General features: G+C 42.2%; 1 protein-coding gene across 1 annotated transcript; it reads left to right on the top strand.

Moving 5' to 3' along the window:
- Positions 1 to 12,212: 12,212 nt before the first annotated feature.
- On the top strand, positions 12,213 to 23,164 carry LOC139547050 (calcium-binding protein 39-like). Its single transcript, XM_071356105.1, has 8 exons — positions 12,213 to 12,415; positions 15,687 to 15,861; positions 16,164 to 16,328; positions 16,566 to 16,684; positions 18,678 to 18,846; positions 19,069 to 19,194; positions 19,376 to 19,519; positions 19,876 to 23,164. Exons 2-8 carry the CDS (start codon positions 15,745 to 15,747, stop codon positions 20,065 to 20,067), a joined length of 1,032 nt encoding a protein of 343 aa, XP_071212206.1. The 5' UTR covers positions 12,213 to 12,415; positions 15,687 to 15,744; the 3' UTR covers positions 20,068 to 23,164.
- The last annotated feature ends 770 nt before the right edge of the window (positions 23,165 to 23,934 follow it).

Genomic DNA, 23,934 nt, shown 5'->3' with positions numbered 1-23,934 from the left:
TATTTTTAAGATATCAATGCCAAACTTAAAGGTAGACTCAGCGAAATGACGTTGCCACGAGCAGCACTGCAGATATTACGATGAGCGAGATGCAAGACTTTGCTCCCACACGGTTATGATTCATGTGGGGGTCTTATGACACCTCACGTCGATTGTAAATTGTAATGCAGCTCCTTTCTGGTCTCTAGTATGGGTGAATGGAATGTCTCTGTGTTACAGAAGAGTTTGCCGCCCAAAACCTCAACATCCCACAATGAACACTGGGACAATATACACTGCTCAAAAAAATAAAGGGAACACTTAAACAACACAATGTAACTCCAAGTCAATCACACTTCTGTGAAATCAAACTGTCCACTTAGGAAGCAACACTGATTGACAATAAATTTCACATGCTGTTGTGCAAATGGAATAGACAACAGGTGGAAATTATAGGCAATTAGCAAGACACCCCCAATAAAGGAGTGGTTCTGCAGGTGGTTACCACAGACCACTTCTCAGTTCCTATGCTTCCTGGCTGATGTTTTGGTCACTTTTGAATGCTGGCGGTGCTTTCACTCTAGTGGTAGCATGAGACGGAGTCTACAACCCACACAAGTGGCTCAGGTAGTGCAGCTCATCCAGGATGGCACATCAATGCGAGCTGTGGCAAGAAGGTTTGCTGTGTCTGTCAGCGTAGTGTACAGAGCATGGAGGCGCTACCAGGAGACAGGCCAGTACATCAGGAGACGTGGAGGAGGCCGTAGGAGGGCAACAACCCAGCAGCAGGACCGCTACCTCCGCCTTTGTGCAAGGAGGAGCAGGAGGAGCACTGCCAGAGCCCTGCAAAATGACCTCCAGCAGGCCACAAATGTGCATGTGTCTGCTCAAACGGTCAGAAACAGACTCCATGAGAGTGGTATGAGGCCCCGACGTCCACAGGTGGGGGTTGTGCTTACAGCCCAACACCGTGCAGGACGTTTGGCATTTGCCAGAGAACACCAAGATTGGCAAATTCGCCACTGGCGCCCTGTGCTCTTCACAAATGAAAGCAGGTTCACACTGAGCACGTGACAGACGTGACAGAGTCTGGAGACGCCGTGGAGAACGTTCTGCTGCCTGCAACATCCTCCAGCATGACCGGTTTGGCGGTGGGTCAGTCATGGTGTGGGGTGGCATTTCTTTGGGGTTGGCCCTGGGTTCCTCCTAATGCAAGACGATGCTAGACCTGATGTGGCTGGAGTGTGTCAGCAGTTCCTGCAAGAGGAAGGCATTGATGCTATGGACTGGCCCGCCCGTTCCCCAGACCTGAATCCAATTGAGCACATCTGGGACATCATGTCTCGCTCCATCCACCAACGCCACGTTACACCACAGACTGTCCAGGAGTTGGCGGATGCTTTAGTCCAGGTCTGGGAGGAGATCCCTCAGGAGACCATCCGCCACCTCATCAGGAGCATGCCCAGGCGTTGTAGGGAGGTCATACAGGCACGTGGAGGCCACACACACTACTGAGCCTCATTTTGACTTGTTTTAAGGACATTACATCAAAGTTGGATCAGCCTGTAGTGTGGTTTTCCACTTTAATTTTGAGTGTGACTCCAAATCCAGACCTCCATGGGTTGATAAATTTGATTTCCATTAATAATTTTTGTGTGATTTTGTTGTCAGCACATTCAACTATGTAAAGAAAAAAGTATTTAATAAGAATATTTCATTCATTCAGATCTAGGATGTGTTATTTTAGTGTTCCCTTTATTTTTTTGAGCAGTGTATTTCAACATTCGAATGTTGGGAATGATGAGAGATGGAATATGGAAAATGAACGTCTATTTTGTGATGTCATTAAAATTGGTATTAAGACGTTATAACGAAAACATTGTAACATGAAGAGCTTTTACACTGTTTATCAGGTTTACATCCTTTACGTTGTGTAGAAAATATCAAGGATAAAGAGAATGTTTTTGTTTTAGTTCTCTAACAAGAACACAGTAACCCTAATACCATGCCCAGAACTGCCACTCTTTAGGGTAAGAAGTAATACATGTATTTACGTGTTGAAGGTATTCATCAGGTATCTCTGTTGGGCCCAGGCCTTCGTGGAAAGTGTTCCGCTTTGTGAGAAGGGTTCGATTGGACATTCTTTTTCAGATGGACTTCTCCTTTGTTCTCAGATGTAAGTTCTGTTTGTCCACAAGAGGTCACAATGTCCTTCTTCTTAGTTGTCTGTTTACTTGCACTCGTTCTAGTAGAGTGGTCTTCTGAGGACGGCTAATCAGCCGTGTTGATGATCCCCAGAGTGGTGATGAGCGCAGTGTAAGACGACGGTCTTACTTAAATTCGCAGGTCCTGGAGTGGCCTAGCCAGTCTCCAGATCTCAACCCCATAGAAAATCTTTGGAGGGAGTTGAAAGTCTGTGTTGCCCAGCAACAGCCCCAAAACATCACTGCTCTAGAGGAGATCTGCATGGAGGAATGGGCCAAAATACCAGCAACAGTGTGTGAAAACCTTGTGAAGACTTACAGAAAACGTTTGACCTCTGTCATTGCCAACAAAGGGTATATAACAAAGTATTGAGATAAACTTTTGTTATTGACCAAATACTTATTTTCCACCATAATTTGCAAATAAATTCATAAAAAATTCTACAATGTGATTTTCTGGATTTCGTTTTCTCATTTTGTCTGTCATAGTTGAAGTGTACCTATGACGAAAATTACAGGCCTCTCTCATCTTTTTAAGTGGGAGAACTTGCACAATTGGTGGCTGACTAAATACTTTTTTGCCCCACTGTATCTGTGACCAACAGATGCATACCTGTATTCCCAGTCATGTTAAATCCATATATTGGGACCTAATGAATTTATTTACATTGACTGAGTTCCTAATATGAACTTGAATGCACTGACTGTAAGTCGCTTTGGATAAGATCGTCCGTTAAATGACAAATGTAAATGTGAAAGTATACTGAACAAAAAATATAAAAGCAACATGCAACAATTTCTAAGATTTTACTGAGTTAAACTAAGGTACCGAGTGGCGCAGCGGTCTAAGGCACTGCTACTCAGTGCAAGCGGCGTCACTACAGTCCCGGTTTCGAATCCAGGCTGTATCACATCCGGCCGGGATTGGGAGTCCCATAGGCCCAGCGTCGTCCGGGTTAGGCCAGCGTCATTGTAAATTAGAATTTGTTCTTAACCCCCAGGATGGTTGAGCTAATGTGATTAGCATGACATTGTAAATAACAAGAAAATTTCCCGGGTCATAGACATATCCCGTGTGGCTCAGTTGGTAGAGCATGGCGCTTGCAACGCCAGGGTTGTGGGTTCATTCCCCACGGGGGGACCAGGATGAATATGTATGAACTTTCCAATTTGTAAGTCGCTCTGGATAAGAGTGTCTGTTAAATGTAAATGTAAATATCTGATATGGGAAGAAAGCTTATATTCTTGTTAATCTAACTGCACTGTCCAATTTACAGTCGCTATTACAGTGAAATAATACCATTTTTGTTTTTGTTTGAGTAGAGTGCACAGTTATGCACTTGAAAATGTATTAATAAACCAATTAGGCACATTTGGGCAGACTTGATACAACATTTTTGAACAGTAATGTGATGGTTCATTGGATCAGCCTAAAACTTTGCACATACACTGCTGCCATCTAGTGACCAACATCTAAATTGTGCCTAAACTGCAATAATACATTTTGGCCTTTCTCTTGCATTTCAAAGTTGATGGGGGAAAAAATAATGTTTTTTTCTTTGTATTATCTTTTACCAGATCTAATCTGTTATATTCTCCTAAATTCACATTTAACATTTCCATAAACTTCAGTGTTTCCTTTCAAATGGTACCAAGAATATGCATATCCTTGCTTCAGGGCCTGAGCTACAGGCAGTTAGATTTGGGTATGTCATTTTAGGCAAAACATTTTTTTTAAAAGGGTCCGATACTTAATACTAAGTTAACTGACTTGCCTAGTTAAATAAAGGTTCATTAAATAAAAATACACTAAAAAAGTATCTGACTGATAAGACAAGAACAGGTCTCTGACATGATACTGGTGACTTTCAAGGAACTCCTCCCATATTCTGTAGAAATTCATAAAATTCTCTACAAATAACATCTACTTAGTTGATAGAGCTAGATACTTGTACCACTTAGCCACCCTTTTGTCTTCACATTATTGTACTACAGTACTATTTTCAAGGTTCTCACCATTCTCTTCCCCCTCTTGATTTCCATGATGACTGTTTTGATGTCAAAGTTCACAAATTCAACCCGTGAGTATGTAGTGAGTTGGACGGCTGCCAGGGAGAGAAGACAATGTCAGGTGACAGACATAGTAGGAAATAATGAGTACATCAGACAAGACCTATATAACTGATTGCGCTTTTCCAATCCATACATTTTGCACAAGGTAATGCTTGGACAAGCAATAGTATAAAGACCATCTTCAGCAGAAAATGAGTCCTCTGATGAACATTGATCAACAGCTTAGTACAGACTTATGAGTGATGAGACTTACCGTGCAGTCACTTTTTTTTTTACATTATCTGTCCTAATAATGGGCATGCCCAAAGGAACTACAGTGTGTGTGTGGGGTCCTTACATGCGAGGAGCTCTCATCATCTACGCCTTGAGATTGGCCACGGGATCCAACTTTGATTCGCCCTTTCTCAAATCTCTCACAGCCCCTACTCCGCTGAGGGGAGGAGTCTGAGTCATTGGCCACACCTCCCTGTTTCTCCTGATCATCTGAAAAATATAAATTGGATACATCAATACGCTGACCTTCAACAACAGTATTGAGTTATCCTCTTGTGGTCTACTTTAAAAGTGTCAAAAGAAAAGCCATCCCTTGTGTGCTGAATATCACGTAAAAGACAAGTTAGATACCTTCACTGGCGTCCTGAGAGGCATCCCGGCATTTGCTACAATACACACTACATCCAGAGACCAACGAATACAGAAATATTAGGATTGTTTTTAACAGAAATTTCCAGCTCCGTTGTAATACGGTTATTTACAAAGGGCACTTACAGGTAGATCCCCTGTGAGGGATTCTCTTTGACCTGGGCCTTATTCCGTATTGCACAGTAGTAGTGATACGTCCACCGGCATGTCTTCACATCACAACCAATAGTGGCACCAGCCCTGTGGCAGGACAAACACATCTGAAGGGGAGGAAAAGAGGGCAACTGCCATGTTCGTAAACATAACTGCTACAGCACCCATCTCACAAGCTGAATCTGGCAACTCACTATGGGATGTGTCCAAAATGGCACACTATTCCCTATATGGTGCACTACTTTTGACTAAAGCCCTGTAAGACTTGGTGTAGTTCACTGTCATGATGTAACCTGGGGGGAGGATCCTAGCCCCCCCTCTCTCTCTCCACAGTTTATGACAGTCGTAAATACTCTGCTTCTGGGTTGCTGGCCTTCTATGCAGAGTTCCTCTGTCCAGTGTCTGTTCTTTTGCCCAACTTAATCATTTATTTTTATTGGCCAGTCTGAGATATGGATTTTTTTTTGCAACTCTGCCTAGAAGGCCAGCATCACGGAGTCACCTCTTCACTGTTGATGTTGAGACTGGTGTTTTGCGGGTACTATTTAATGAAGCTGCAAGTTGAGGACTTGTGAGGCATCTGTTTCGCAAAGTAGACACTCTAATGTACTTGTCCTCTTTCTATTCTGGTTAGAGCCAGTTTGCGCTGTTCTGTGAAGGGAGTAGTACACAGCGTTGTACGAGATCTTCAGTTTCTTGGAAATTTCTCGCATGGAATAGCCTTAATTTCTCAGAACAAGAATAGACCGACGAGTTTCTAGCCATTTTGAGCATGTAATCGAACCCCCAAATGTTGATGCTCCAGATACTCAAATCATCTAAAGAAGGCCAGTTTTATTGATCTTTAATCAGGACAACAGTTTTCAATAATTGCAAAGAGTTTTCTAATGATCAATTAGCCTTTTAAAATTATTAACTTGGATTAGCTAACACAACGTGACATTGGAACACAGGAGTGATGGTTGCTGATAATGGGCCTCTGTACACCTATGTAGATATTCCATTTAAAGAAATCACCTGTTTCCATCTACAATAGTCATTTTCAACATTAACAATGTCTACACTGTCTTTCTGATCAATTTTATGTTATTTTAATGGACAAAAAAAATGTGCTTTTCTTTCAAAAACAAGGACATTTCTAAGTGACCCCAAACTTTTGGAAGATAGTGTACATCAGGGAAGGATGGCCTGCTATGGTGGACGGAGAACTACTGCCATTCTACAGGGTGAGAGATGAGCGCTCATGCTGGAAGTGTGCATCGCCAGAGGACATCGCACACTGATTCGAGAGGTGCATGAGACATAAGGGGCACCTGGGCATCATTAAGGTGAAGCAACAATGCAGGGACACGGTCTGGTGGCAAAATATTGACAGAGACATTGAGTCCCTTGTGAAGGACTGCACAGCATGCCCGATGAGTTGGAAATCGGGCAGACCCACTCCTGCACCCCTGACACCAGTGGAATGGCTAAAGGTTCCCTGGGACCACCTGGAGGCGGATATCTGAGAGTTGGACTGGGCCCCAGCACACACAAGATACTTACTGGTCATTCATGACTTGCATTCAAAATGGGTAGAAGCCATTGTCCACCTCACAGGTGATCATCCAAACACTAGATAAGCTTTTCTGTCAGTGGGGGTTGCCCAGCACCATTTCAACAGACATTGGCCTCCAGTTTGTCTTGAAAGATCTGTCTGTGTACTGTGGCAGACCAGAGGGTTTGGTCAAGACGTTTACACAGATCAGAAACGGACAGAGTAGGATTAGCTCAGTTTCAAGGGTGTTAATTTAAATAATAAATCCAAAAGAAAATCATAGGTCTCCCCCATGAGAGCCTCTCCGGGATACCATCTTCTGGGCTCCGGGTCTTGCTGTATCCTGTCGGGATCAAAACTGCACTCACTCCTGTTACCTCTGTAACCTTCCCCAACTATACAGGAGTCCTTTCTTTCCCCCACTCTCCCTGTGTGCTGCCCTTCTGGAAGCTTAATGAGCCTTGCACAGCTGGTGAGCAATCAGCCCTTGATTACTCACCAACTCCCAATCAGCCCCAATTAGTCCTGGCCTGCGAACCCATCGAGACATGGCACGTCCAGCAGATGGAGCCATCGCCTTGTGATGTATACACCGTCTGTCACCAGGCCTCAACGAGTCTCCCCCTGGTGACTGACCTGCTGTATGCCACAGTACCTTGAAAATAAATCTTTCAAGCACATCCGGACCGGCTGTGTACCACCGTCAAGCAAATGGGGGGGGTGGAATGCTTGATCAGGACCCTGAAGGAAGGAATACGGGCCTACTTGGCTAAGGGACAACCTTTGGATGTGCCTTCCACTACTCCACATCAGAGCTACCGTTCCGACATAGGCTTGCCTTGCTTGTTGGGCATGCGACAATGTTATTTGCAGAGAATTTTATGAATTTCTACAGAATATGGGAGGAGTTCCTTGAAAGTCACCAGTGCCATGTCAGAGACCTGTTCTTGTCTTATCAGTCAGATACTTTTTTAGTGTATTTTTATTTAATGAACCTTTATTTAACTAGGCAAGTGGGGTGCCTGCTGCCTCCCTGGTGATTGGCAGGGAACTGAAACTCCCTTTGGACTTCCTCTGCCCAAAACAAAAGAACAAGCTTGCTGCAGCAAGGCAAGCCTATGTTGGAGCGGCACAGCAATGTATGAAACAACATTATGAGACATCTCACAGAGTGAAACAACTAAGCCTGAAGGCCCAGGACTGGGTGCGGATCAGGACTGACAACCGTCGGAACAAGCTCTCCTCATTTTTGTCCAAGCCCCTGATAGTCGAAAGACAGCTAGGGACTTCAACATTCCAACTTCAGGATGGATCCCGCTGGCATGTACATCGCCTCAGAAAGGTCCATTCGCCAGTGGGGGATCCTTCCCTGACCCGTCTGTCCACAACTCACCATGGGCAGGAACAAGTTCAATGGGCTCACGCACCTCCACCCCTTCACCAGGCTCAGTTCAGGGCCCTTCCACCAGTCAGGCCTCAAATGCCTGCAGTTCCCCTGCCACCAGCCGCACCTTTGAACACTGGGAGACCCCAACGGGTCATGGCTCCTCCCTCGTGGCTTAAAGAATATGTGAACTAGAGCAGGAGGGTTGGGGGGTGTTGTGTTCAGTAATATGGTGTCGTAGCTTAGTTGAGTATTGGATACTGTTGCTTTAAGAATGTATCAAGTACGTTGTGTGTAAATGGAGGTGTGAGGATTGGATGAGTGAGTTTTGTACGAGTGGTTGACTTCGGAAGTAAAAACGTTCAGTTTAATTGCACAATAAGCCTCCTTGCAGTTGTAACATAGATGGCACCTGGGTATATGCTCCTAAAAACCAATGAGGAGATGGGAGAGGACGGACTTGCAGTGAGTTGAGCATCACAAATAGAACCAATTTCTATTTTGGCGCCTGGCAACGCAGACGCTCGCTGATGTGTGCGCAGTGTGGGTGCAATGATTGAATAACATGCATGTGTACAGTTATTTTGCAACGCTCGCGCACACGACGCAAGCGGTGTGGTCAGCATACACTACTAAACTATGCACGCACATTTTGGTACAAATAATGTACAAAGATAGCACTGATGCCATCGAACAAATAATATTATGCTCTCTATGAGGCCTACAACAAATAGTGCTCATATCTCGCATCAACACCATCGGTTCTACAGATAGGCCTAGTCTATTAGTATGAAGAAAAGGTGGCATAATATGGAAGTATTTGATTTCTGAAATATTTTGGATCACGCCAGGACTAGGCTTGCACATTTTGTTGAATATTCAAAGGTGGAAACGGGAATATATGGGAATTAATATGAATACCATTGAAATGTAGATGTTTTTTTGCATTGGATATATTTACCATATCATATGGAGACAGAAACCTAAACCTTTTAACTTTATCATAAGTAGACATAATTGCAAATGATTAAATCCTTCCAATATACATTTTTAAAAACAATTTAGTTATGAATTGAACTTTAATTAAATGGAGTTGACTCTTCACATGGGATGATTTCACTGAACAACAAAAGAAAGAGAATATTGAATGATCCCCAATGATCCATCGCATCTCCCAAAAACGTTTTCAACATACATCTGTAAAATGATAGTCTAGAAACTAAAGCTTTGGTTTTCCTCCTCTCAGGCTTCCATGCCACCTCCTCAATGTCCACCTCTTGAACATCAGACTCTGAGGCCTCATCTTCACTGTCACTTTCCAACCTTGTTGAGGATGGCTCGTTGTCAGGCTCATAAAGCCTCAAATTTGCCCAGATGGCCACCAATTTTTCAACCCTTGTATTGGTCAGCCTGTTGCGTGCTTTGGTGTGTGTGTTCCCAAAAAAAGACCAGTTGCGCTCTGAGGCGGCTGATGTTGGTGAGATTTGGAGGACGATGGAAGCAACAGGGGAAAGAGCCTCAGATCCACAAAGTCCGTTCCACCAGGTGGCTGATGAGATATGTTGGCACGACTGCCATATTGCATCTCCATCCCAAAGCCCTTGCTTGGAAGTGTACTTCGCCAGACTTCCAACAACCTTGCCCTCATCCAGGCCAAGGTGGCGAGACACAGTAGTGATGACACCATAGGCCTTGTTGATCTCTGCACCAGACAGGATGCTCTTGCCAGCATATTTGTGGTCCAACATGTACGCTGCGGCATGTATGGGCATCAGGCAAACGTCTTCACGCTTTTTGATGTATTTCAGAACTGCAGTTTCCTCTGCTTGGAGCAATAGTGAAGTGGGCAGGGCAGTACGGATTTCTTCTTTTACATCTGCAAGCAGAGTCTGAACATCAGACAGGATGGCATTGTCTCCCTCAATCCATGCGATGGCTACTGCTATAGGTTTCAGGAGTTTCAGGCTGCTTACCACTCTCTCACAAAATACATCATCCAGGAGGATCCTCTTGATGGGGCTGTCCACTTCGGCAGACTGTGATATGGCCATTTCTTGGAGACTCCTTCCCCTCCAGGAGACTGTCAAACATGATGACAACACCACCCCAACATGTGTTGCTGGGCAGCTTCAATGCGGTGCTCTTATTCTTGTCACTTTGCTTGGTGAGGTAGATTGCTGCTATAACTTGATGACCCTTCACATACCTAACCATTTCATTGGCTCTCTTGTAGAGTGTATCCATTGTTTTCAGTGCCATGATGTCCTTGAGGAGCAGGTTCAAAGTATGAGCAGCACAGCCAATGGGTGTGACGTGAAGGTACGACTTCCCCACTATAGACCAAGCTGCCTTCATGTTCTCAGCATTGTCTGTCACCAGTGCAAATACCTTCTGTGGTCCAAGGTCATTGATGACTGCCTTCAGCTCATCTGCAATGTAGAGACCGGTGTGTCTGTTGTCCCTTGTGTCTGTGCTCTTGTAGAATACTGGTTGAGGGGTGGAGATGATGTAGTTAATTATTCCTTGCCCATAAACATTCGACCCCCCCATCAGAGATGATTGCAATACAGTCTGCTTTCTCTATGATTTGCTTGACCTTCACTTGAACTCTGTTGAACTCTGCATCCAGCAAATGAGTAGATAAAGCATGTCTGGTTGGAGGGGTGTATGCTGGGCAAAGAACATTCAGAAATCTCTTCCAATACATATTGCCTGTGAGCATCAGAGGTGAATCAGTTGCATACACAGCTCGAGCAAGACATTCATCAGCATCTCTGACTACGTTCCTCCATTGAGTCAAAAAACTTCTGATTCCAGGAGGACCATGAGCCGTTGCTATCGATAAGGTGTCTGATTCATCATTTTCACATCGAATAGAAGTAGAGGGACTTTTGTCAGAGGTTGCTTGTGAGCGCTGAGGGAACTTTATATACTTGGCCAGATGATTCTGCATCTTTGTTGCATTCTTCACATATGATTTGGCACAGTATTTGCAAATGTACACAACTTTTCCTTCTATATTAGCTGCAGTGAAATGTCTCCACACATCAGATAGTGCCTGTGGCATTTTCCAGTAAAGATTACAAAAAAAAATGTTAAAAAACACAAATACAATTCCATGTACAGATAAATAGTTAAGCAGTTAGATTAAACAACTCCTTTGTAAGACAAATGTTTTAAAATGAAACATGAATGGAAACAGGTGAATTAACACTCCTCAGTTAGCAGGCTCAAGCAAGCTAACACCCACATGGGAGCAAAAACTAACTAGCAGAAATTGTTAACAAGTTAGAAATGATTTAAACACACTTTGCTGTAGGCTACTATTTACTAGTTAACAAAAAATCATGTATGTCATATAACATATATTCACCCCACCCAGTATTGTACTCAAAACCAGAAAGCATGTAGTCCTTGGCTCAGACAGTGCAGTAGTGTGGGCTCAATAGCATCTCATTAGTGTGCAAGATCTTGTGAATCAGCTGTACATGTGATGGAAGAGTGCACTGTGCATGCAGAGGGTTGCAATTCCATTGAATTGGGGATAGTTTAACCAAAATATGCCACAAGACCTAGAATTGCCTTATGTGTATCCTTCAAAAAATGTTGACTGCTATAAGCACATTTTTTGATGAATTTAAGCAAAATTCCCAGGCTTAACTTCCCATGGAAAATTTTCGGAAAATTTCTGGAAGTTTACCGGAAAGTTTCCGACCCTTTGCAACCCTAGCCAGGTCTATGGCTATTCATTCTTCATTATGGCCATTTGCCTAACGTGCAAAAAAAAATCTTAATCCTAAAGAATTTTACAATTAGCATTTCAACCCATGCTGGCCTTATTAGGAAATATAGGGCCTACATGTCAACCTGGCTGGTGCATCTGAGAAAATGTCAGTAACTGTAAATAATGTTTTGTCAATATGTAGGCCTATAATAACTGGAAAGACTGTGCTTAAAGGTCTACTGTTTGATGCAGTATTTTGATGAGCATTTCAAATAAGTTTCCAAGTTGATTGAAACCGGTACACAGGGCTTGCTACAATGTATCCTCAAATAGCTACATCTGTTACTGTAATCTGTAGAAATGATGCTTTTTAATAGATTTAATCATAATGTTTCAATGCAACATTGTTACAATTTTTTGGTTCAGGGGCGGGGATTAGGGCCGTGTCGTTCCATCATTTAAGTTTGATTGGTTTAAAAATGATGTCAATCGAACATCTCAAACATAACATGCCCGCCCTCTTCTCCAGAACGAGGAGTTAGGGGAAATTAAGTTGTTTGACAACAACTAGCCAGTAGAAATACTGTTTAGATCACGGGAAAATTATTTTGCACGATAGTGATGAAGTTCGTTATTAGGTGTGGTGTATAGGTTTAGTATAAGTATTACACTTCCCACAGGATATTTTGTAAACATTTCGAAGTTACCTTCTGAGCTTGGTGAGTTAAAAAAGCTACTGTAGCATGCTAAACGAACTAGCTAGCCAGCTGTGCGTTTGCTAATCGTTCGTTGTTTTTAACTAATAGCTACTGTTCGCTTGCTACTAAGATAGCTAGCAACTTTCTGGAAATCGTATTTGACTGTGTTCTTGTGGTTATTTAGTGTGTTGTCACAATTTGATTTAGCTAGCCAAGTTAGCGAGACAAGATTAACATTTGGCTGGCTAGCTAACTAGCTAGCTGTCAGTGTCCTATAGGTTCATGTACAATGTCAACAAACTGAGCTATCTAGCAAGCCAAAATAAAAGTAGCTAGCTAATCAATCATCAGTTCTAACCAATCGTCAACAAACTCATTACCACGGTCTAACTGAAAGGTAGCATACAATAATAGCGATTTAATCAGCACGTTTGAGTGACACCCGGATATTACTTTGGAAAATCACCAATAACTCATATAATAGTTTACCATTTGGCTATGGGTGGGGATGGCCCAATACAGATAGACACCTAGCTAACTTCCTAGCATGTAGCTCCCAGGGACCCTGCATTAGATTTGACCCAGTTGATTGCTATGATCTGATCATTCTGTTTTCTATTGTCTGACCACAAATATTTTTATTTTATTTCACCTTTATTTAACCAGGTAGGTCAGTTGAGAACAAGTTCTCATTTACAATTGTGACCTGGCCAAGATAAAGCAAAGCAGTGCGACAAAAACAACACAGAGTTACATGCACATAAACAAATGTACAGTCAATAGAAAAATCAATATACAGTGTGTGCAAATGTAGAAGATTAGGGAGGTAAGGCAATAAATAGGCCATAGAGGTGAAATAATTACAATTTAGCATTAACGCTGGAGTGATCGATGTGCAGATGATGATGTGCAAGTAGAGATACAGGGGTGCAAAGGACCAAAAAGATAAATAACATGTGTAGCTGTCAATGTAGCCTACAGCTTAGGCTAATTATGGTGATGAGCAAATATGCCATTGTCAGGACATGATTTGATTTGTTAGTTACCATCAGAGCCATATATTAATACACTACATGACCAAAAGTATGTGGACACCTGCTCATTGAACATCTCATTTCAAAATTCTGGGCATTAATATAGAGTTGGTCCCCCCCCTTTGCTGCTATAACAGCCTTCACTCTCCTGGGAAGGCTTTCCACTAGATGTTGGAACATTGCTGCGGGGAATTGCTTCCATTCAGCCACAAGTGCATTATTGAGGTCGGACACTGATGTTGGGTGATTAGGCCTGGCTCGCAGTCGGAGTTCCAATTCATCCCAAAGGTGTTCGATGGGGTTGAGGTCAGGGCTCTGTGCAAGCCAGTCAAGATCTTCCACACCGATCTCAACAAACCATTTTCTGTATGGACCTCGCTTTGTGCATGGAGCCTTCCCCAAACTGTTGCCACAAAGTTGGAAGCACAGAATTGTTTAGAATGTATACTGTGGCGTTAAGATTTCCCTTCACTGGAAATAAAGGGCCTAGCCCAAACCATAAACAGCCCCAGACCATTATTCCTCCTCCACCAAACTTTACAGTTGGCACTGCATTGGGGCAGGTAGCGATCTACTGGCATCTGCCAAACCCAGATTTGTCTGTCAAGCTGCCCGATGGTGAAGCGTGATTCATCACTCTAGAGAACGTGTTTCCACTGCTTTAGAGTATTTGTATTTATTAAGGATCCCCATTAGCTGTTAATGTTGCTGGACCCCAGGAAGAGTAAGGCAGTCATTTACAATAAAAAATATTAGATGACATTTCATAACAATTTTCACAACACATTAAGTATGTTCCCTCAGGCCACTTCTCTACTATCACATATCTACAATACAAAATCCATGTGTACTTGTCTGTAGAGTGTGTGTCTTATCGTGTGTGTGTCTCTTCACAGTCCCCCCTGTTCCATAAGGTGTATATATATATATATTTTTTTAAATCTGATTCTACTGCATCAGTTACAAAAATAAGTAGTCAAATGGTGGCGAGCTTTACACCACTCCAGCCACGCTTGGCATTGCACATGGTGATCTTAGGCTTGTGTGCACCTGCTCAGCCATGGATACCCATTTCATGAAGCTCCCAACAAACAGTTATTGTGCTGACGTTGCTTACAGAGGCAGTTTGGAACTCGGTAATGAGTGTTGCAATCAAGGACAGATGATTTTTACTCGCTTCAGCACTCGGCGGTCCCGTTCTGTGAGCCACTTCGCGGCTGAGCTGTTGTTGCTCCAAGATGTTTCTACTTCACAATAACAGCACTTACAGTGACCGGGGAAGCTCTAGCAGGGCATAAATTTGAAGAACTGAAATAGCCGAATCCACTCATTTGAAGGGGTGTCCACATACTTTTTTGTGTGTATGTATGTACAGTTGAAGTCAGAAGTTTACATACACCTTAGCCAAATACATTTAAACTCTGTTTTTCACAATTCCTGACATTTAATCCCAGTAAAAATTCACTGTCTTAGGTCAGTTAGGAGCACCACTTTATTTTAAGAATGTGAAATGTCAGAATAATAGTAGAGAGTGATTTATTTTAGCTTTTATTTCTTTCATCACATTCCCAGTGGGTCAGAAGTTTACACACACTCAATTAGTATTTGATAGCATTGCCTTTAAATTGTTTAACTTGGGTCAAACATTTCGGGTAACCTTCCACAAGCTTCCCACAATAAGTTGGGTGAATTTTGGCCCATTCCTCCTGACAGAGCTGATGTAACGGAGTCAGGTTTGTAGGCTTCCTTGCTCGCACATGCTTTTTCAGTTTTGCCCACAATTTTTCTATAGGATTGAGGTCAGGGCTTTGTGATGGCCACTCCAATACCTTGACTTTGTTGTCCTTAAGCCATTTTGCCACAACTTTGGAAGTATGTTTGGGGTCATTGTCCATTTGGAAGACCCATTTGCGACCAAGCTTGAACTTCCTGACTGATGTCTTGAGACGTTGCTACAATATATCCACATAATTTTCCACCTACTTGTCATGCACAAAGTAGATGTCCTAACCGACTTGCCAAAACTATAGTTTGTTAACAAGAAATTTGTGGAGTGGTTGAAAAACGAGTTTTAATGACTGCAACCTAAGTGTATGTAAACTTCCAACTTCAACTGTATGTGTGGCTCTGGTTACCATAGTGTACTGTAATGTGTATTTTTCAGTGACGGCATAGGCCCTGATCTCAGTCAGACCATGTGTGCTGCAGTTTGTTTACATAATAGCTCATCATTCGTCTCCAATACATTTTATCCAAAGGGAAAGCGGCGCATTTTTTCCCGTTCTACATCCAGACTCAACTCATCACCTTCTCATCATGCCTTTCCCCTTCGGGAAGTCTCAGAAGAGCCCAGCAGAGATTGTGAAGAGTCTGAAGGAGAACGTGGCTTACTTGGAAAAGCTGGATGCGGCAGAAAGCAAAAAATGTGAAAAGGTCAGGTGGTACTTGTGGACTGCTGTTTTGAGAGCACACTAGAAATTGTCTGTTGGCATTTGTTAGTAAAAGTCGGTCTCTAACGTTTGAGCATCAAGACAGCAGCAACATATAGAAATGGCGTGAGAGTCATTGGATGCGTCTGAAATGGCACCCTAATCCCTATATAGTGCATTACTTTTGACCAGAGCCATATATGGGTTTTGGTTAATAGTGCTCTATATTATAGGGAATAAGGTGCCATTTCAGATGCAGCCCCTGATTTAACTAAGTGCTGTTCCCTCATATCTTCTTGTCACCAGGTTGCAGAAGAGGTGTCTAAGAACCTGTCATCTCTGAAAGAGGTGCTGTGTGGTACAGGAGACAAGGAGCCTCAAACGGAGGCAGTTGCCCAACTGGCCCAGGAGCTCTACAACACCAACCTCCTCATTGCTCTCATTGCAAACCTGCAAAGGATTGATTTTGAGGTGGGGGAATGTTCTACCATTAGTTTTGTGCGGGGGGGAAATATATTCAGGATACAACGGTAGTCCATAGTGGATGTATGAATGAATACAGAAGAGGGCGGAGCATAAAGCACTGGGGAGTGACAGTGTTCTGTGGGCCTCTCATTCCTTTATCTCAGTATTTTTGAACATGCGCATACAGTATCACCCTCCTATTCTTAAGTGAGTGTAATGTTTATCATCATCATCGTCCACCAGGGAAAGAAGGATGTGGTCCAGCTGTTCAGCAACATTGTACGGCGTCAGATTGGCACCCGTACGCCCACGGTTGAGTATATCTCCTCACACCCACAGATCCTCTTCATGCTGCTGAAAGGGTGAGTCTCAAAGCTGCCCATCTGCCATCTGTTAGATCAGTAGACATGCAAGACATAGCGAGAGGCATGGATTTATCTATTTTAGTTAGGTTTATCCCCATTTTAATGGACTTTTTAGGCATTTAACTCCCCTCTTTGTTAATTTACAGATAGGGCTGCTGCGGTGACCGTATTACCGCGGACCGTCAGTCATGAGTCATGACCACAGTAAATTTCCACGTGACCGTTGTCACAGTAATCTCCTCTTATGCACTCTGGACGTGCGTTGGTAGTACCCAACTCGCTAACGACCATCAGGTCACTAATGGCCTGGTACTCGGCGCTCTATTGTCCCTCTAACCACTCTGATATTAATAGAAATGCAATCGAAAATGACATCAAAACAGTATCATGCTTTGAAAACTCACCTCACTGTGATCGATCAATTTGAAGAAAGAAGTTCAACAACAGGTTGGAACTGAGTGGAAAACATTGGTCGTTGTGGATGTTTTTTCAAAGCTGAACACAACAAAATGGACAGCGCTTTCTAAGGTGATGATTCATTCAAAACGCCAATATTGGTAGAGCTTACGCATAGGCCTATATAAGAGCCCAAGCTAAAAAATAAATAACTGAATGAAAATGATTGTGCCATTATATGTACAGCATAAAATATAAAGATTTAAGATTTCTTTGGTACATAATTGGTCTAGCCTATACTAAAAAATTTAACAAATACTAGTAATCGCCTTTGAGTGTGCACTGTATAATGCATACAGGATGGACTGGTTAACGGATGTTACGCTCCAAACTTTCTATCAATGAGATACAGAATATCTCACCACTTTGCGTTTCCTCTTTCTCCTCCATTCCTTTCTCAAGTACGCTGAGAGGGAGGCTATCAACAGTTGAATTAAATATGTTCAGTTGTGAACCTATTACTATCGATGTTCCTTAACAGATTTCACTTAGTTTCCCAAATGAAGCACGGGTTAGTTGCAGGAACAAGGTTGGAGAGCCCATGGGATACAGAGTTTCACCTGTCGTGCAGCAAGAGCCTGCATGCTCCTCAAACAGTGGCTGAAGCGTGGAGTGAAATGTGTTCTTATAAGCCCAGACCTTTCTATATGCAATCCTGTGAAAGCAGAGTTTTGATGGTTGCCACTAAAAAGAGGATCCCAGCTGCAAAGATATTTATTTCTCAGCTGCTCATATTAAGCACATGCCCCGCTCTAAAACCGGAGTAGACTACCCTGCATGATTTTAATCAGTGCACGCTTTTTTTTGTGAGTTTCTCAAATCATCAATAGGCTATAGTTGCATCATGCAGGCCATATTTGTTTTGATTTTTAAGACATTCTATCTTTCATAGCTTAAGTTGCCAAATAACTCTAAATCTAGTCTATAGGACTTTTTTTCTTCAAATTATCACTTTTATGCTCAACATAGCCTCTTCATATGTGCACTCACTCTGGAATGGGAAAAATATCCTTTCTATTTTATTAATTTAAGTAAATGATATTCTTCTTAATATAAAATAACGGCACTTATTAGCATATTGTGTCTGCTAAATGAACTAGCCTATGGAATGGATAACATACAGTTGGCATACATACAGCAGCCAGATAACATACAGTTGGCTAACTCATTCTGTTCTTCTGAAATACACTTTCTTCATATCATAATGTTTCTTTATTTATTTTAGGCAGGTTTAATGCATTTGTGATGGTGTATATAAAATGGATTTATTATACTTTTTAAAAATGTTGATGTTCCAAAGGCTTGTGTGCGTGGAGGCCTGGAGATGCTTAACATGTTTGTTAATTAACGGTCAATTGCTGTGAGACCAGCAGTCAATTTCATGACCGCCATCTGACAAAATGTCATGACCGCCACATCCCTATTAACAGACCCACGTGCATACAATCTCAGCAGATCCTAAATGAATAATCACCAACAAAACACACCCATGTAGTAGTGTTGAGCACTACTGACATGAATCCCACCTTTGCAGGTACGAGAGTGCGGAAGTGGCTCTGAACTGTGGGATGATGCTAAGGGAGTGCCTGCGTCATGAGCCCCTGGCGCGCAGCGTTCTTTTCTCTGAGGACTTCTACTGCTTCTTTCGCTATGTAGAGCTGTCCACCTTCGACATCGCCTCAGATGCTTTCGCTTCATTCAAGGTACACTGCTGCCTTTCTCACTTCTTTATGGCCTATGTGCGTACTGTAACTAAGCCTTGTCCGAGCCAGAAAGGCTCCTGCCCTATGTCCAACCTCCTGTATCGTGAGGCAGCTTGATGCACAAGTACATCCCCTGGACAGGACGTTAGCACTAGTGTCCTTAGTATGATCTGTTATTTCTTGATCTAATATCCTGTTCTTTTCTCTCAAATGTGTTGCTAGGATCTTCTCACGAGACATAAGATTATGTGCGCAGATTTTCTGGAGACCAATTATGACAGGGTGTTTACAGAATATGAGAAGCTCCTGCATTCCGAGAATTATGTCACCAAACGGCAGTCCCTGAAGGTACTCTATATCACGTTTGATGCTGCATGGTATCACTTTGTCATAAAACCCAACATTTTAAAGTTTTGACCTCTCACGTGACTCAATTATTACTATCTTCTGTAACTGAAATATCTTACTAACTTATCCTAAAAGCAATGATGACCCTCTTTTTTATATTACTAACCAAACTGTTTTGTAGCTCCTGGGAGAGCTTCTTCTGGACAGACATAACTTCACTGTGATGACCAAGTACATCAGTCGTGCAGAGAACTTGAAGATGATGATGAACATGCTGCGAGACAACAGCCGCAACATCCAGTTTGAGGCCTTCCATGTCTTCAAGGTGTGTAGAAATCTTTAATTAAGGGATCGGCCAAGGCTGAGGGTACAGATTCTGGCCTCATTCTCTGCTTGTCCTAGTTTCCACCGTTTTGGGTTACTTGACCTAAAATACATGTTATTCACATTTTCATCCCCTAATCTATCATTCTCAGTCTTTATAGAGGATGCAGAAATATGAATGCTGCCTTTAAAAGTTAGTTATAACTTCATACTGTTGTATTATTCTAAATAAATGATTCCATTAACATATACTAAGGTATACATTTACCAGTTAACCAACTAGAATAGATGTCAGGCTATGGCACTCACTCACGCTGTAGCACTATTCAATTCAAAGACTGTCCACTCTGGTCCTAGGTGTTTGTGGCCAACCCCAACAAGACTCAGCCTGTGCTGGACATCCTGCTGAAGAACCAGGCCAAGCTGGTGGAATTCCTGAGCCACTTCCAGACGGATCGCTCTGAGGACGAGCAGTTCTGTGACGAGAAGAACTACCTGATCAAGCAGATCCGCGACCTGAAGAGACCCCCGCCACCAGAGGAGGCGTGAGGGGACAGGCAAGGGGGACGCCAGTTCAGAGGGAGAGAGTGAGAATGATGGTGAGAGCGAGGGAGTCATGCTTGACTAGAATCTATTACTCTTCCCTTCTCTTAACTTCAAACATAGGAAAATATATATTGTACAAACTCCCTCCTCGTCCCTTTTTAAGTTTCTAATGCTCATGTGGGAGCGGAGGTCATTTTTAAGGCACACACAACAAGAGTGACCCAAGAACAGTTATTTAAACCATAGAGCTATTTCAGCCAATTCGTATGAATCAATGCACTTTGTCAGATGATGTTATATTGGACCTTAAGCACAGTAGCACACCTGAGCAATTTCCTGGGAAATTAGGATACGTGGTCAACATAAAACGGAATAAACTCTCTGACAACAGGCAAAGTCTCACCAAACTTTACAGGAAATGTCAAATAAATTTGCAAGCTTTTAAAAGGCGATGTCCTATATGATATTTTAGGACCTAGAATTTTTAAATCAAGATATTCTTTTGCTGGCGTTATTCTATAATAGTTAACATTTTATTTTGTAACTAACACCACACTTAACAAATTCCATAATATCTTGGTTTATTGCTTTATTTAAGAGCTCTTTTAATATGTGGATGAGCTTAGTGGTATTATTCTTTGCTTGGGATAGACACTTGGGGCGAAGTAGGTCATTGTAATCTTTAGTTGATAACTACGTAATTATCTTCAGTCCAGCTCCTAACAGCACACAAAGTGACAATAGAAAGCTCAAAGATGCGAGTCCTCTGCATCAGTTGTCCTAATAGAATCCATCAGAGATGGCAGTAAAAAAAAATCTGAAACATGAATCGATGAGATTTGTGAGGTAGGAGCCAGGCTAGTAGACTAAAATAGACTGTCAGATAACGCTGCAGGGTGACCATAGGCAGCCATCCATTCTTTGCTCTGATTGATCCCAATGTTGGCACTCTCTTTTTCCCCCGCCCGGACGCTCGCTAGTTTTCATATGCAGTTAGGAACTGGTGTGAGATAGGAAGATGTTTTTTCTTTCAGAAATGATCACTTAATAATATTGCTTTGCAGACAACTGATAAGATGTATCCTCCCAATAATATTACTAACACATAATATCTTATCGGACAAGAATAATGCAACACAAAAGTAACACTGTAATGTTGCAGTGCAGCAGAACCTGCCCGAGCTCTGATACTCCTAAGATGCTAGTAAGCGTGGGCTTCCATGAGCTGTATGCTGTATTTCAGGCCTCACTCTCATGCAGTTAGACGCACTGGTCAGGAAGCCATTGCAGAGGCCTGTGATTGGACCCTTTTTCCCCCCAATTTTCACCTAAAATGACATGCCCAAATCTAACCGCCTGTAGCGCAGGACCTGAAGCAAGGATATGCATATTCTTGATACCATTTGAAAGGAAACACTTTGAAGTTTGTGGAAATGTGAAATTAATGTAGGAGAACAACACGTTCAGATCTGGTAGAAGATAATACAAAGAAAAAAAACATGCGTTTTTGTTCCATCTTTGAAATGCAAGAGAAAGGCCATAATGTACTATTCCAGGTTAGGCACCATTTAGATTGTGGCCACTAGATGGCAGCTGTGTATGTGAAAAGTGTTAGACTGATTCAATGAACCATTGCATTTCTGTTCAAAATGTTGTAGCAAGACTGCCCAAATGTGCCTAATTGGTTTATTAATACATTTTCAAGTTCATAACTGTGCACTCTCCTCAAACAATAGCATGGTATTCATTCAAGAATGTTAACTTTCTGCCCATATCAGATATGTCAATGTATGTCCTGGGAAATGTTCTTGTTACTTACAACCTCATGCTAATCACATTAGCCTACGTTAGCTCAACCGTCCCGTGGGGGGGGGACACTGATCCCGTAGAGGTTAAACACATTAAATGTTCCACATAATAACCTGCATTGTCAAACTTGAATGAGCCAATTGGGATGATTTATGTTGAATCCAAAGCACCTAATTGGCCACATTCTCTTAATGGGGGTTCGCCGCTATCAATAATTACTTTGTATATTGTCCAGATGAACAAAAAAAAGAGTATCTTGAAATGACAGCATTTTTGCCTTACCTGGTGTCACTTAAATTGCATAATAACAGATTACAAAAATATATGGTGTCTGTTTTGCACAATTCTAGTATATACCTCATGGGGTTTTGAGTTCATACGTGCTGTGTTCTCTACTTTCCTTGACAAGATATTTGATTTGATATTTTGGATAAACAGCATTGGTTTGTATTATGCATGCTAAATAAATCAATGTTTTTGTTTGAACTTAAGCAGGGAGTGGCACCTGGTTTTCTCTTAGGGGAAAGACTTCAACTAAATGTATTTGTTGGGTGCCTCATGTCAATTCATAATGAATTACAGGATTGGCCCCACAAAAGTATGAATGTTGCCTTACTTTCAGAATTTTTATTTGATTGTTAAGACCATGTATGTGCTCAATTTTCTTAACCAAAGGTAATTTGAGGTGGAAAATAATGCATTTCAAGTCCCAAACATAACGCCAACTTCACAGGCCCAGATTAAATTAATTTTAATTGGTAATTAACTGCAAATGTGATTTCATGAATCTAGATAAACCTTGAATGGAGTACTTCTGGACTAGAGACGGTATTCTAGGACTTTTGGAAAAAGTGCAATTTAGTACTGTAGGCTTAATCTAGGTCACTATAATCAGCCCACATTCTATTATTTATTGGAATTTCAGATCACCTGTTTTGTGATACACCAAGCATTAATCAAAATGTTTTATCACAACTTCAAACTGAATAATTTCTTAGAGGAAATCAAATATAAAGCTAAATGTTTCAGATCATTTTCAGACCTCTGGTTACTTGGCTAGTATAATAACTCAATGGCAATATTATAAAATTCTCAAGGCTAAATAATTGTTGGGTGATTCAGAATTTTCCTTTTGAACTGTAAAATGTTTATGCTTTACTTTTTTCACCCTGTTTCCCATAGGCTTTGTGTATCTGATTGATTTATTTTTACTGTGGGAAAAGATTAAATGTGTACATAGCTTTATTTTAAAAGGTGAATGTGTGGAAACATATAAAATTTTAAGACACCACTTTGTGTTTTTATTACAAGAAGGTCTCCTCTAGGTCTCTCTGTAGAGCTATAGCACGCTCCAACAGAGTCCTTCTGCCTCTGTATCTTAATTGTCAGCTAATTTCCAAGCCTCTTGATATCCAATGTTAGTCTCATTCTCTCTCTCCTGGCTTCCTGTGCTTCTTTCAACACTTTCTTTTCAGTTTCTCACATAGCATCCTCTTCTCCATGGTGTATTTGGCCTCGGTTGCTTGTGCTTGAAGCTGGACAGATATCTTGTGTTCCTCTGCCTGCAGTACATCCTTATGCAGTGTCCTCCATGCAGCCTCCTGCCTGGCCAGGCCCAGCTGCTCTTCCAGCAGGCCTAGCGGATACTTCCTCTCCTCCCCCTTCCTCTTGTCCTCCGCCACTGCTTCTCTCAGCCTAGCCCTCATCCTGCATCTGTCCTCCTCCACCTCGTGGACCCCAATGTCCTGATTGTTCCAGATACACTTACTGCTCTCCGCCTTTCCGTCCCTGCCTGTGGCCCTCATGCTCAAAGCCGCACTCTCCAAGTCTTCTTTGATGATCCTCTGGAACAGCGTCTCCTTTCTCCTCTGTTTTAGCCGCTGTAGAGTAGCCTTGTAGATGTCCTGTCTATAGAGACTCCTCTGTGTATGGAAAAGGACAATGATGGCTCTGTTACCTTGAGCGCTCCAGCCTTCCCAGACCAACAGATATTGTTCTCCACCAGAGTCAACAAGGATGGCCCCCTGATTCACATTACATTTTCTCCCCTTTCTCAACCTT

The sequence above is a fragment of the Salvelinus alpinus genome, chromosome 20, assembly GCF_045679555.1.
Source record: "Salvelinus alpinus chromosome 20, SLU_Salpinus.1, whole genome shotgun sequence".
In the NCBI taxonomy this organism is placed as follows: Eukaryota; Metazoa; Chordata; class Actinopteri; order Salmoniformes; family Salmonidae; genus Salvelinus; species Salvelinus alpinus.
The sequence above is the reverse complement of the archived record's forward strand: the minus strand, read 5'-3'. Positions and strand labels throughout refer to the sequence as shown.

Coding starts and splice junctions, on each gene's coding strand:
- LOC139547050 (XM_071356105.1), top strand. CDS start 15,745: ATGCCTTTCCCCTTCGGGAAGTCTCAGAAGAGCCCAGCAGAGATTGTG. Junction 15,862..16,163: donor AAAGCAAAAAATGTGAAAAG/GTCAGGTGGTAC, acceptor TCTTGTCACCAG/GTTGCAGAAGAGGTGTCTAA. Junction 19,520..19,875: donor AGGCCTTCCATGTCTTCAAG/GTGTGTAGAAAT, acceptor CTCTGGTCCTAG/GTGTTTGTGGCCAACCCCAA.